At 37.5% G+C, this 14,910-nt stretch overlaps 1 protein-coding gene across 1 annotated transcript; it reads right to left on the bottom strand.

The window, feature by feature from the left end:
- Positions 1-382: 382 nt before the first annotated feature.
- Positions 383-12,122, bottom strand: LOC104518527 (protein FAM122A). The gene is made up of 9 exons (XM_010163423.2): positions 12,047-12,122; positions 7,188-7,244; positions 5,087-5,130; positions 4,953-5,007; positions 4,419-4,511; positions 3,778-3,866; positions 3,052-3,116; positions 1,922-2,018; positions 383-768 (listed from the first exon to the last, which is right to left on the bottom strand). The coding sequence occupies exons 1-9, from the start codon at positions 12,062-12,064 to the stop codon at positions 609-611; spliced, it is 678 nt and encodes a 225-aa protein (XP_010161725.1). The 5' UTR covers positions 12,065-12,122; the 3' UTR covers positions 383-608.
- Positions 12,123-14,910: the final 2,788 nt, after the last annotated feature.

The following is a 14,910-nucleotide window of genomic DNA, read 5'->3' as shown; positions in this document are numbered from 1 at the left end:
ATCCAACATATAAATTTCAGTTGGCAATTCACCAACTTGTTCTTTTGATGTCTATTAGAACACAGAATTGATTAACAGCCAATGATAACAGAACACAAGAATCAGTTCCCCCCACTAAAATGCTCCCTTTCATATGAAGAACAAAAAATATAAATACCTAACACTTGGGGAATAAAAACCAAATTATTAAGCTGCTTCCTTGGTTTCAGACTGAGGACAAATGTGAAAGTTATCTGTTACTACATAAGCACCACGTTATATTAGTGAGGACACTGCCCGTTGGCTGTTGGAGAGCCAAGTCTTCCACAAGCAGAATGTACATACAGTATTTGTCATTTATGCCAACAAGACGATATCCCTTGTAAATCACTAGCTTGCTTACTGATGTTAGCATCAAATGTTTGCAATTCAAATGCTTACTGTATTTTAGTAAATGTCATACAAATCACTAGAAACGTGCATTCCTCCTCAAGGAACTATTCTGGAAGTTTTCTAGAAATAATGACATTTCTGGAAGTTCCTATGAGGAACAGAATCAGTTACACACAACAGAAAGTCTTGTTGATATCCAGCCTGTTTCTTGGTGTCCATTAGCAGATGACTTCTTCTCAATTAATGGGCAACTTAGCCGTAAGATCTACTGGTAAAAAAGGAGATCTGGAGTCAGAAAGTGAGACTGGAGAGTCTGTGTTGGTGCCAACTTCAGCTGGTGAGTCACAGGAAGAGCCTGCACTGCTTCTGTTGTCATCAAGTGCATGAGACGACAGACTGAAAACAGAGTAGCATCAAGATATGAGAAATGAGGTACTGTTTCTGATAAGTTTCAAATCCAAGCTTCCACTCATTATAAAGCCATTTTTAAAAACAAATTTCTATCTTTGAAGGAAGAGTAAGCCCTGTGATTTGAGATAAATCTGCAGCTACACACCTTGCAGTCCCTTCCAAACAGACAGGTAACATTCTGCTGATTTCCTCCTCCAGCTCACCCAGAAATGGTGTACAGATGAGAAGCATGGGGCTGAGCAATTCATTGCAAGCTTTACCCCATCTCCAGCAAGGTCCTGGGCTGGCCTATATCCAGAGGCCTCTCTTGTCAGGAGAGCCAATTATGAACCGTACATACTTCAGTTGTACCATTCACGACATACTTCACAGGACACAACATTATAACTACAGGTGATCTATCATCAGTGATAGCATCAAATTGTTCTTAAAAATTACCATCTCCTAAACCAAGGTGCAGCAACTGAACCTGCACTGTCATGCCTACTATGAACAGGGTGTGCAAAAAGGTATGTTTTTAAAGTACCTTTAAAACATCTGTTTTATTTCTGCCACTGCAATGGGCTCAGAGCTCATGCACAGCTATGTACTCTGGCTGAGGCAAAAATGTACTGTGAACAACCCTGTCTTGATAGCTGTGTGGACACACCCTATGTATTATTTAACCTCTTGACTAAAAGACCAAATGAAAATCCCTTGCTATTTCAAGTCATTATGATTTTTTACATAGTACTTTTTATCTCCTCCCAGCAGGGAGGGTCAGACAGACTAATTTTCCTATATGACTAAGAGCAAGCAAAAAAAAGAAGAAAAAAAACCCCAATCCACCCACAAACATTAGCATTTATATTTGATTACAACTTGAAACTAGACTCCAAAAATTGCCAGCCATGAGGTATCTTTTCCTAAACATGCTCAACTCCTGTATACATGAAGCACATTAACAGTCAGTCTTAAAAGCTGTAAAACTGTAGTGAATGTTACTGCCTGTTTATTGTGATTATTTCAGTGCTTCAAAATTATGGGATATCTGTATTAATAATAAAAAATACCCAACTTCAAGCATGATCATTGCTAGGTGAAAAAAGACTTGCAGTGCTTCTGACGGAATCAACACAATAAATAGCAGAGCATTTACCATCCCCCAAAGTCCGCCTGATGTGAAACTTCAGAGGTAAGCATGTTGGTGGATCCTTGGAATAATCTTTTTGGATGATCTTCTATCTCTGTTACACCTTTGGTAAGAGATAAGGAGTGATAAAAATTACTACCCATTTAAAGTAAAATCTATTTTCAATGTACTTCTCCAGAGCAAACAGAATAGAGGTTCACACGCTTTACAAGAGATTGTTATTTTAGATGTAAAACACAGAAGCTCAAAGCTGAAATTTTAAAGACTGTGTATTTCTTGGCAACATTTTAGTCCAAGTTCCAGGAAAGTTTAGTGAGTTATGAACTGAGGTTTAGATATCAGATATTTATTTTTCAGTAGCAAAGAATAATCTTTTTAGTTCAATTTATTCAGCTATCCATTCAGTGACTAGCTCCACCAGAGCAGAGAAGCTGAGAAGAAGCAAAGCTTGTTTTCCTCTTGCAAACAATAAAAACAAGGTCCGAGATTACCACTAAACTTATGTACTGACTTTGATTTCCAAATACACTAGAAGAGAAGACAGATATATGCTTAAATAGGGTATGACAGAACTCAGAAGTATTTTAAAAGCTCTCTCACAGCCAGTGTTCTGTTAGAAAGGTGAAGCATGAAGATATAAAAACAGATGCAATAAAATAACCAGGAGTTAAACTTGAAGAAAAATGTAGGAAGATAGAGAAACATTTCCCAATAAAGCTGTAAGGTGTCTACCAGGTCTCTGCATCAGTTTTTGTTTTGAAGGGTGGTTTTAAATCTACAGTTTCTCTGCACTTCAGTTAGCCAAGACTTCCAAAATTTTCTATTTGTGAAATATACCTATAGTTGCATTTCTTGTTTTGTTAAGTAGGACACATTAGTTTCTTATCAGATCTATATGACTAGAGCAATGGAAAGGCATTAGAACAGAACAACTATTAGTTTTATGGAGTAGTAAAAGTTAATTTACCTATTTGACTGTTTTATCCCTACAAATAGTTTGATTTGGTCACCTGTAATACAGTCTATTTCTAGTTACTCTTTTAAGTATCATCCAATTGAACAGAATTATGAGGAAAGCTATATGAATTATTATAAAATTTACACATTGGCATATTAACCAAAACCAAATACTGTACCTTTTCTTTTTATTGACCCAAGAACACTTGGTCGAATGCAGTTTATGGGACTCTGGCTTCTCCTGCTAAAAGAAGGCATATGCTATACTGATTATCACCATTCATAAAGGAAGCCTGAAAACATGTAAAGAATCAAAAGATATTCAGATAAACTACTGAGTAGGAAACTAAGAAAACAGGCAGTAAACCAGCTTATCTAAAGTACTTTTTTTTCTTCCCCCTGAAGAAAGACCTTAACAGAAAAAGTTTAATCACATTATTTCACAGCTGGGGCAGTCTAAAAGTTCAATTCTAGGCACTGACTAGATCCGAGTTGACAGACAGCACTTTGCTGAACTGTTAGGGCCTAACAGAATTTAATTGTACGCCCACATCACTCAAAACAACATCCAAGGCCACTAAAACCAGAATCAGCAACAAACCCTTAATCTGTTTGCTTGAGGTTTTTTCCCCTTGGGATTCAATTCAGTTACTTAAGATGTGATTAGGAGCAATATAGAGCCTACACTGAGAAGACAGATGCCACAATGCAGCCCACTTTCTCAATGTTATGACATGAGGACCTTAAATATTTTAGAGCGTTGTAAAAACCAGAGTTTACATGAATAAATGAAGTCGTGTTTGCGATCAGACATCGACTATGTATATAACAAATTCTGTTATTTCAAAAGCTTCCTGTGAACAAGCTATGACAGTTTTCTGTTATTGATATGATCTGGTACTTACCTTGAAAACCGCCTTGTTGGACTTGGGCTGGGACTTGGAGGTAACCCACTGCTACTCACCAAACTTTGCAAAGATGGTGAGAAACATTGCTGAGAGCAAAACAGTTTGTGTTACTTACATATAAACACTGCATCACACCCATGTGGTAACAACTGATCTTTATCACAGGTAAATAAGCAGCCCACTATCAATTTAAGCAACCAGTCAGTATGGCTGGGTGTACTGGGATACTGCTTTTTCTTACTGAGAGGAAAAAAGAAGAAAAAAATTGGACAGATTTAATGTTCATGCAGAATACATGCAAGGTGACAGGGATTTACTTCACCATAGTCCAGTTAAACAGACTATGGTTCATAAAATAAGAATGTATGCCCCTTCCTTTTATTCCAAGAGGAGGGCAGACAAAGAATAAGGTTTATTAACCACAGATTAACAGTTGAACACTCCACAGGAGTGCCATCCACCAGATGTGCTGGTAGTTTCTGGTTTTGGGTTTTAGGGGAGGTTTTTTTGTTTACTCTCTAGTTTCTTGTTTGCAGCTGAGGTAGAAAGCAGCAGGTGGCTTAACCTTTTGCTACTAATTTGGTTGAATTTATTTAGCACTACTCAAGACAAAACCATTATTACCATATTTTGCTTACCTTCCCTATTCCTCTGGTAGGTGAAGGAGCTGGAGAAACTGGGACAAAGTCGACTTGCTTTGGTGATGATGATTTTTCAAAATCATTGTCACTCTGTAAATAGTACATATATTTAATCTTACAAGCAAGTACCTTAACATGAAGAGGACTGCTTGGTCTGGAACTGAGTAAGATTCCAAAGTTATCCTCCATCATATCCATAATTTTTAGGTAAACATTTATGAGGTTATGCTTAACAACAACAACAGTAACAGTCTTAAACATTACTTGATGAGTAACAGAACATGGAAGAAAATTTGAACGGGCAGACATCCATGCAATTTTCTTTTGACATACCAGCCCAAGGAACCCACATGTATCCTCAAACAACTGATAATTCTATGCCTTGTTAGTGTGAAAAATTGCTGATCAAAAGCAGTGATACACTAACACCTTAATTGTAGGTCAAACTATAAAAGAAAACGTTGACATGAGAGAGTCTCTAGTGTCCTGATACTGATGATAGAAACACAAATTAAAGCATGAATGCATTACCAGGCTCAAGCTCTCCTCCCATGAGTGGCTCATCTGCATTGCTACTTGCACTTCTCTATAAAGAAGAAAAGAAATGTATTGTCCCAGGCCTACAGAAGACTGCTTTAATTATTCTAGTTTGCCTTACTGCTTACCTTTCATGTACTGTTTCTCTGTTCATCAAATTCATTCCTTCTTCCTAAAAGATTAGCAGTGAAAAATTAAGACCAAAAAAAAAAAAAAAAGAGCTTTGCTACAGTAAATCAGAAAACCTCATTTCCTTTCACTTTGGGATGCAGAAAATTCAGTTCAGCTCAGTTAGAGCTAAAGGTTATTGCTGCTTAACTACATGAAAAGGAGTGAGGGAGAAAGGATGGGAAAGAGATGTACAAGACACACCATCACAGATGAAGTGCTTATGGGAGCTGGTTGTTTCTCAAGCAGCTTTTTTATTTTCATTATTGTCTGAGATGTAGTTACAAAACTGAACAATGATAATATGAACCAAAATTTTGCACGTGCTAGAGTATCTTTATGCAACCTACTACAAATATAAGAAAATACAGATACTCAAAACTAGTAGAGAAAATCCTCGAAAGCATGACTGGATCCTTACCTTACTCTATGTAACTAACTAGACTCTCTCAGCACCTCATTTGCAATATAGTAGGTTTTTTTCTAAAACATCCATAAAATATTATTAAAATGGATCAAAGGTGTAAAATTACACTAAAAATTAACATCAAATTAAAGTACAAACTTGACTTGATCTCCTCTTAGGTTGCACCTTTCCTTAAAACTAACTAAATACTGTCCATTCTGTTGAGTGAATTAGTGAATTTCCCTAATTCAGTCCAGTTCAAGCATAAAAGTTCAACTAAACATCTTCACAACCATCATCATATGTAGGAAGAGTCTTTCTAACATAGTTCAACTGTGTGATTATTTGCCAAGATTTGCAAGAGATCAAAAGTTAATCACACAGGTTCCCACCTGTGCCAGTAACTATACAGGGCATGGAATTTCAACTTGGGAATTTAATGACCACATAAACACAAATTAGGAAATCTCATTGTTGACTTTAAATATGGAACAAGTATGAATACAAAAGTATTTTCCAAAAAAAATTGAATTATCAGACTTCATGTAATATAGCAGAACCATAGGAGTTAATTCCCTAACATAGGAGTTAATTCCCTAACAATTGCTCTAATCACATTTATATGTTAATCCTAAACTTTTTATGTGTTGATAAAAGCAGCTCTACAACTGATCTGAGTGCCTCAGAGTCTCTTTAAGCCAGCAAATTATTTACCTAATGAAAGCAAGCAGTTATTTTCTTCAGGATTACTATGCATGCACCTTAAATATCTGAGGTGGGAAGCAGAAGTGTCTTCCATCAGTTCAGACATCATACCCAGATAATGCTGTCTGAAACATCTGAAGCATTAAATTGTTTTCTTAACTTTTCACCCTGTAAAAATCGAGTCTATCCACTGAAAACTAGCAAGCTAAAAAAAATAAAAATAAAAAAAGCATCTTCAAGTCAACTTTAAAAACATTCTACTGTCAAAAAGTCAACATATAAAATGGAGGAGCCACAAGGGTGAGCTTGTTGATTTCAAAACTCGACTCTGTAGACTGCAGTCTGTTGTCTGGTAGCAGAGCTATTTAAGCCTGTGCAGATATTTGCCACACTCTCCCGCCCCTTCCTAAGTGTTTGCTCTCGGGCCCTTCCCCCTCCGCTCCTGCTGTGACAGCACAAGTACAATGATCTGGATAAGAAAATTATACAGATGAAAAACAGCCCAGCTGGAAGAGTCCAAACTCTTTTTCAGACAGACTGCTGCCTTATCCTGTTCATTTTCTGGCTGCACTAAAGTCTTGTGCCAACACAAGTTAAGGAACACTTTGTTATTGGCCCTGAATGTTTATGCTGGCACCACTGCCAAAAACTTGGTGAAACTTTACCCTAAGGGTTTACATTAAAGGTTTCCTTTCTAAAATTTCCCTTTTAAAATTTCTCTTTCTGCTCAAATCTTCTTCTCAGTATAAGATGCCTTCCTTCTCCTGCAGGAAATTTAGAACTCTGCAGACAAGATACAGCTTTTACTTTTGAAAACACCTTGAAGTGATAAGACTGCAGCAGACTCCACACCACAGTTCCAAACTAAAATCTACAGCCATTACACACTGACCACAAAAAAAACCTGTAAAAACTTTAATTTTTCTTTCAAAATTAGAATCTGTGCTTACTTGTTTGATCTGATGAAGACGGCTGCTAGGAATACGGATAGGAGATGATGGCACAAACTGCAAAACAAAGCCACATACAACTGAGACACACTTAGAAACTACAGGAGAAGGGAAGGAAAGGTGTAGAAATGTTAGTTACCACTCCATACTGCTATCCCAAACTAAAAAAAAACCCAACCCAATGGTAGTTTAAAAAAACCCAAACAATTTATAACATTCTCAGTATATATAAACTACATTAATTACTTGCAAGAACATTATAATCTGCATTTCCATATTATACTGCTTTGTATGCCTACAGATGCTAATTGGTACCAGCCTGGCTTTCACTTCATTTCCAGGCAACTGGAACTTGCAGCCTTCCCTACAGGATGAAGCTGCTTTCCAGTAGCACACTGCCACCCTTAATACATGTGGTTGCACAAGCATCTTCATTTAAGTGACCCAGAAGGGTCCCCAAAAGATCCTTTAAAAATACAAAGCCAAAACAACACATTGTGCAAAAAGGTTTCTGGATTGTTGTCTGCCTAACGAGTACTTTGACAGGTGGAAAAGTCAGCTACTAGAAGGCTAACAAAGAGTTAAATACCTTCCTCATGGTTTCTCAAAAGCTTCACTAATTCTGCTGAAATCAGATAGGATGTCACTAAAAATGGTCTTCAGACAATCCTGTCAGTTTTGCATCAAGATCTCACTGGAATAGTATGATCTAAAGCTGCATACTCAAAACCAAGTAATTAGAAGTGATTATTTTCTCAAAATATAATTTCCTTTCGTATATTTCCCACCTCTCAAGTGTCAGACCCTCAGGTGACTTTGTTATCACCCTATCAGGGACCAAAAATTCAAAGCTAAAGCTTTGAGCAGAGATTTAACTTCTTTGTAAGTTGACCACTCCTCCAAAAAACATGGTGTCTTTGAAATGGATGTATGTTCAGCAAGTAAGGTTCGTATTATTACTAAGTGTTTATATACTTTATGCAGTATGAGGCTTCATCTGCTTCACAAAACGTTACTACAGCTCTTCATTATGCTAAAGTTGGAGAACTACCAAACATTGTTAACCATTGCCCCCTCCCTGGAAGTGTTCAAGGCCAGGCTGGGTGAGGCTTTGAGCAACCTGGTCTAGTGGAAGGTGTCCCTGCTGATGGCAGGGGGGTTGGAACTGGATGAGCTTTAAGGTCCCTTCCAACCCAAACCAGTCTGGGATTCTATGATTTACTGCACCATCTTCTAATCAGTGCCACAGAGAACAGAGATTTTGCTGTCTTACACAAAAGGTTGTGTTATCAGAGGTTATTAATGCTTCATATATCCACAATCCTCCCTCTAAAAAAACCAAACATCAAGACATCGTGCTCTTCTTCTCGCAAAATATATCAGACTCACACAGAGAATGTGTCATATCTGTGCCAGAATTCAGTCATCAAAATACACACTCCTAAAGTCTAAGAGCTATAATGTTTTGATTTGCTACTTCTTAAGTCCAGTTTAGGTCAGTATTCAGTATTATGAATTATCGGTTCCCAAAAATCCCTCCAAGCTGTACCAGCCAATGTGGATCTTGAGTTGACCTTGATTCTCACACAGAGAAAAGGATCTAGACAATAGCACATTGCTAACTATTCACTCTGTCACTCCACAGTAGAAATGCATTTGTTCCACTCATTATATTCTAATTTTATGACTGTGATCCACATACTTTAAGGTTTGACATTGACAGAATATATATGAAACCACTGGGTCAGTGTAAAATAAAAATTATAAGACAACAGTTAAGTGTTCCTCTGTAGGATCTAATGCACTAACTAAACCTACTAACTCTGAGGATCCCACATCCTGTCTCTAACAAGTCATGATCCTTGTTTTGTCAATGCTTAAAACTCACTTGTCCCCTGTTTGCAGTCCTTTGATTTAATTCTTGAGAAAACAAACCTTGGTCACTTTGAAAGGACACTTGCTAAAGCAGATTAAACACATTTGTTAAAATTATGCCACTCAAATCCCCAATGTTTTAAGAAAGCACAAAGCTCAGTAAAAAAAACATTATATGGGAGAGAAACACCTGCCCCTCCCTCCCTCCCTTCTCGGGTGTGTTAGATAAGCTGTTCCACTGAAGGTAAAGTTTCAGAAGTGCCAGTCTGGCAGGCAGCACAGCCAAAGTAAGCAGCCACCTGCCCCTGGGCCTCTGCCCTTCCACTGCCATCCCTGCAGTGCCCTCTGTCTTCTGCCAACACAAGCATTTGTGGGGACACACAGTGAACACTAACACAAAACTCATCTAGCTTTTTAAAAAAAGAAGTAAGCTTTTGCTGGAATGGTACCTAAACACCTAACCACAGACTAAAATGCTTTGATTAAAAAAAACCCCAACAAAACAAAAACCCCAACCACACAAACAGAACAAAAACCATCAAAACATTTACTCACTAGATGCCACTGATCTCTCCTGGAAGGAAATAAACAGCAGATACTGAGCCTAGTTGACCCCTCCTTGGTAATGACATGTAGTGTCAGCAAACTGCAGATTAAGACCCAGCTAAAATGGCACAGCTGCCCCGGTAGTGATTGTTATAAAAGAGCTGGAGTCTGAGACTTGGAGAAGCTACTCAAAAATGAAAAATTTTAGAGTTCAGCTGAGCAACTGGGACAATCACGACAGCCCTGAAGATGGAGCTAGATAGACTATGACCTTCAGCTATCAGAGCATTTTAGCAACTCCCATGGTTCTCATGACAGTGAACACAGAGCAGATTAAACAAATACTAATCAATTTTTTTCCACAAAGTTTAACAAAACAAAGTTTTAGCTGTACTTATAATACTAAATTAACAAAGTTTCAGTCACTTACTGAATCTTTTAACTCTGTTAGAGCTTACACTGCAATAAAACTTGGATTAGCTTTCCTAAATACAAAGAAGTGGTTTTTGACATACATTTTAACACCTATTTATTGTAAAATTTAATTTATCAAAGTACATGTTGTATAACTCCTTAGAATATCTCAAATGTCATAAAAACTACACTTAGGACTTTGCTATAGGAAAAATACCAGATGAGGTTGCTTAGGGTCCTCGGTACTGCAAGTTTAATTATTTTTTCAGAATCATTTCTCTATGGATTATCCTGGTTTAAGACCACAGAAGGATGAGATAACATCTAAATTCCTTTCCAATTCCATCCTTCCTGCCATCTTCAACAGAACCAAAAGACAGACCATACAAGGCACTGACCTAGCAGTCAATGGAGCACTTGTTTTTTAGTATAAGTAGAAATTTCAACTATATTTTGTCAGCACCTGGCCAGCTGGGGGTGAAGAAGAAAGTTACCTTTCAGGATGCTTTTTTAATAACCTTCAAGTGAGGTGAAGGGTTAAGAACATCATCCCATGAAGAGGGGAACACTGGTTCAGCCAGAAGACTGCAACATCTCTTGGGGACAGCCAGAAGAACTAGCCCATCAGTGAACTAGCTCCTGCTTCCCAGCAAGTTCCAGGCGACGTGCCCTACATCAGCATCTTTTTTGCCCAATAACTGAGGATCTTCCAGAAGTAAACACAATAAACTTTCACCTTTGTTTGTTTCTCCTTTTGTCTGACCACAAGCATAACCCTAAAAATATATATGAAGAGACTGTGTAAAGAAATCTTTACCACAATACATTCTATCAGGTTTTATATCCTAGCAGGAGAAAATCTTTTCCACGTATCTCTCCAGACTCTGATGTAAGTATCCTGGTTCTGTTACAGATGCAAACCTTTGCTGAAGTAGTTATCTGTCCTGATTTTAAAAGAGATTTTAGCTAAAGGGCATCATTCAACAAAATAGGAGACTAGTATCCTTCAACTAGTAACATGGGGCTAACAAGTTATTTCTAAAGCATCCTCAAAAGGTAACTAAGAAAAACAGGGTAACTGCTGTTGGCATTACAGGGACTTCGTTTCCCATACTTAAAAGAAAACTGATACTACTCCCCTCCCACCCCAACATAGCTTAATTTTTCCAAAATATTAATAATCAACTGAACACAGATGGATGTTTTCCTGTGTCTACCTGTTTCTTAAGGCTTTCCTAGGAGAAAAGTTACATTTCTGGTTATACATGGAAGTTGGACCAAAAATTCCTTTCACCCTAACCTTTGAAGAGTGAGCAAATCACACCGTCTGAGTGATCCTGTGCAGGTGTCTTAAATCAGTTAAATTCACACCCTTCTACCACAATTTGTACAATACTAAAACACAAGATATGTAATATTTTCTCTGGGTTGAAGCACCATGGGTTTAGATTAATATTTTAAAACTTCAGATTCGGGGAGCTGTAATAACAAGTCTGACAAAAGTTGAAATCACGAGTGAGCGTCTCTAAGAGATAAGGAATTATCCATTCTGGGAGTCTCAAGAGTCATGTTCTATCAGCCAGTTTTATCTTGTTACACCAGTTGTTGATAACATCAGTGTATTCTGTATGTGTGTATTACTACCTAAAAGACAATTTACAATCAGAGCATGACTGCCTTTTTTTTTTTTTAAACATCAGAAACAATTAACACATTGATTACTGAACCAACAATACCTCCATGTAATTAGTTTTCCCTGCTAATTACCTTTCTTACTCTATCTTAGAACATCTGCTTGCATTTTATAAACAAAGTTATGATCACAACGAAATATAAGTACTCTGAGGCCAAATGATCTATATATAACATTTCACTATAGCTACAGCGTATTAATGTCACAGTCTAGAGCCTTGTTTCTGAAAACACGGTATTAGTTTCACAGCCTACAACCTCATTTGCTTCTTTAATCCTGTTTGCACACTTCTGCTTTGGACCTAATGCGGTTGGTCTAATAGTTTTCTTACCAGACTGTGACGATTCATAACTGTGGTGCTGTTCCTGCGGGTTCGCAGAACGTTAGCCTGGAACACCTGCGAATTATCGCTGTGGAAAGAAACACTCGTCAAATGCAAAGGCCATTTCCTTCCTATCCAGAAGCACCTCCTGACACAGGCTCGGTTTCCAAGGCTATGACAGCTATCATTTCAAGACAAAGCACTTGAGAGGCAGGTATGTAAGAACTCTTTCAGCTTGTTGGCAGAGATTCGTAACCAAATCATGAATTGAAGTAGCTGGGACTTGGGGGAAGAGCACTTCCCCCAAGTCCCAGCTACTTCAATTCATTATTTTAATTAATCATATTGAGTCTTTAGAATAACTGAAAAATTAAGACTGATCATTTCTGTGGGAATTTATCATGTTCAGAAGGGCTGCAGGTTGCATATTGCTTCAAACATCATTCCACAGAACAAATTTATAAATGGCATTTAACCAGTAACTTAAACCAACTTCAATGCCATAGATAAAACAGAATTAAAAAGATACAGTATCTTGATAAACCTTATCAGTGTTAACATTTAATAAGTTCTGAACTTTCTTCCAGGAGAGGTTAAATTAAACATACAGTAAAACCAGTTTTTAAAGCCCTGAGACTTTTGACCACAGTCAACCTTCTAACCAGGAAGGAGCATATCCATTGAAATGATTTGGATATAAAATGAGCTCCTTTCTCAATGCCACTTTAGTTCTATTCATTCCTCAAGTAAGTTTCATTGGTGTTATCAACAGTCATTGATCAGCACTTAATGAATGTGACTGCAGAAATTAAGTAAGTTTTATGGTCATTAAAATAAAAATTTTGAGCCACAATCCTACAATCCCCAGGCCTTAAAAATCACCGAGCAAGTAGACAGCCAAGCAGATCCAAATGTGAGGTTGTAATTAGACCCAAATTACAAGAAGTCACTGCATTGTATCTTCTTGTCTCAGCTGCTAACCTGGAATGAACAAAAACACTACACAAATACAATTTCTTAAAACTAATCTGACATATTATTACCTTGTACTAAAGACTGATAATCTTAATGCACTTTCAAGGTGCTTCACTATCAGAATCCTCCAGTTTAAAACGCACCATTCAGACACGTAAGTTTTAGATAGCTTTTATCTGGCTGTAAATAAAAAAATAAACAAAGCTTATACTGCAAAATAAAAGCCAATAGGAATTGGCAGAATCACCCTGCTTTTTGCCAAGAGGAATGCATTGACTCTCCTTCTCTAAAACATCAAGTATCAATGGCGAGACAATAATTTACTATTTTTAAAGACATTTCACTCTATTTACACCCACAAGAGATCAAACAGTTGCCACTTGATAGGCAGTGAAATAGGAGAAATATAAGGGATCCATGACATGATGTTTAAAGATTAGATTTACTGAATCCAACAGTTACAACTTCTTTTTAGTGTAAGGGTACTGCTTGGTATTCAAACACAACACACACAGTGCAGCCTGAAATCCAGGGTTTGAATGGAGAAAACAGGTTACCTTCCAGCCTTACCTTTCACAGAAAATTGTCAGAGTTCCCATTAAAAATCAATTTTATTTGGCATGAAAACAAGAATCAAAAGTTCTGTGAAAGGTAACTTCTGTGAGCTAAAAATATTCCACTTAAAACTGTTCTTTGGCCCTGTGGTAACTCATTCTCCAAGCTCCTTACTAAATCTGTTAATGAAGAAGTCAAAACAGGAGGCAAAATAGAAAAAGCAAGCTGTTCAAGAGCAAGAGCTTTTGTTTCAGTTTACCCAACAAAGCCATTCTGAAAAAAACTGAAGTTTCTTGCCAAGAACTTGCAAAAACAGTTTTCTGATGGAAAATTCCTAACTAGCAGGCAAACCACTGCAACCACCCGAAATCAGTTCAGTGGCATTTCAGTTTAATTTCTATGAACACCTGATGGAGGGTGCATGCAGTTTCAAGGCAAGAGCTCAGACTCACCCTTCTACCTGCCCAGGCCCTGAAATAATTTATTTATTTACAGCATGGTTATGGGATGATTATTTTTTTTAAGAGTCAAGGGTCTCCTAGTTTGTAAGAAACAACGTACAAAAGGCTGAGATTATAAAAACACCTTGTTTCAGTTACATAATTAGTTTACCTGCTCAGAAATCTCCCTGAGGAGCAACTGCCATTCACAACACTTCTATGTGGCATGGAAATGTAAACCAATAGTTGTTTCGTTATGTAAAAGAGTTATAATTATGTTTACTTAACATTAAATCATGACTGAATAGGCAAGAATTAGGCTTTCCTCTGAACTGTAATGTACTATTAACCATTTTGGTACAAAAGATTAGTGAGATTTGTTTGTCACTTGATATCTAGTTCCTTATAGAAACACGAAGTTTAAGAAATAAAACCCCAGAAAGTATTTATCATGTATTATATTAAATTTTATGAAGTTTATTGTCAACATGCTCTCCCAAACTGCTGACATACTACTAGTAGCAGCACATGGACCACCTTGAAGTTAGATGGCAGCCACACCATGCAGCAGATGGGGTTATCTCCCAACTTCACAGCAGCACAGAGGCAAGAAAAAGCCCTTTGAGTTATAAACTTTGAGTTATAAACTTACCCAAAAAGCAAAACTATACAGGAGCCCATGTGTATCCGAGTAAGAGCTCTCCCCCTAGCCCTCACCTGGGACTGCCTCTGCCCTGTCAGCTGAAGAGAGCTAGACCTGGAACACAGGGCAAACACCCAGTGCTCCTGGCAGGTAGCACCTGCCACTGATGGCAATACCCAAGAGAAGCTGTCCTCACAACTCCTCGTGTTTCTCCCAATATTACACACTAACAAAATTAGTATCATCCAGGAAAAACTCCA

This window comes from Antrostomus carolinensis, unplaced genomic scaffold, assembly GCF_000700745.2.
Source record: "Antrostomus carolinensis isolate BGI_N321 unplaced genomic scaffold, ASM70074v2 scaffold4242, whole genome shotgun sequence".
Taxonomy (NCBI): Eukaryota; Metazoa; Chordata; class Aves; order Caprimulgiformes; family Caprimulgidae; genus Antrostomus; species Antrostomus carolinensis.
This window is presented reverse-complemented; position numbering and strand designations above follow the sequence as displayed.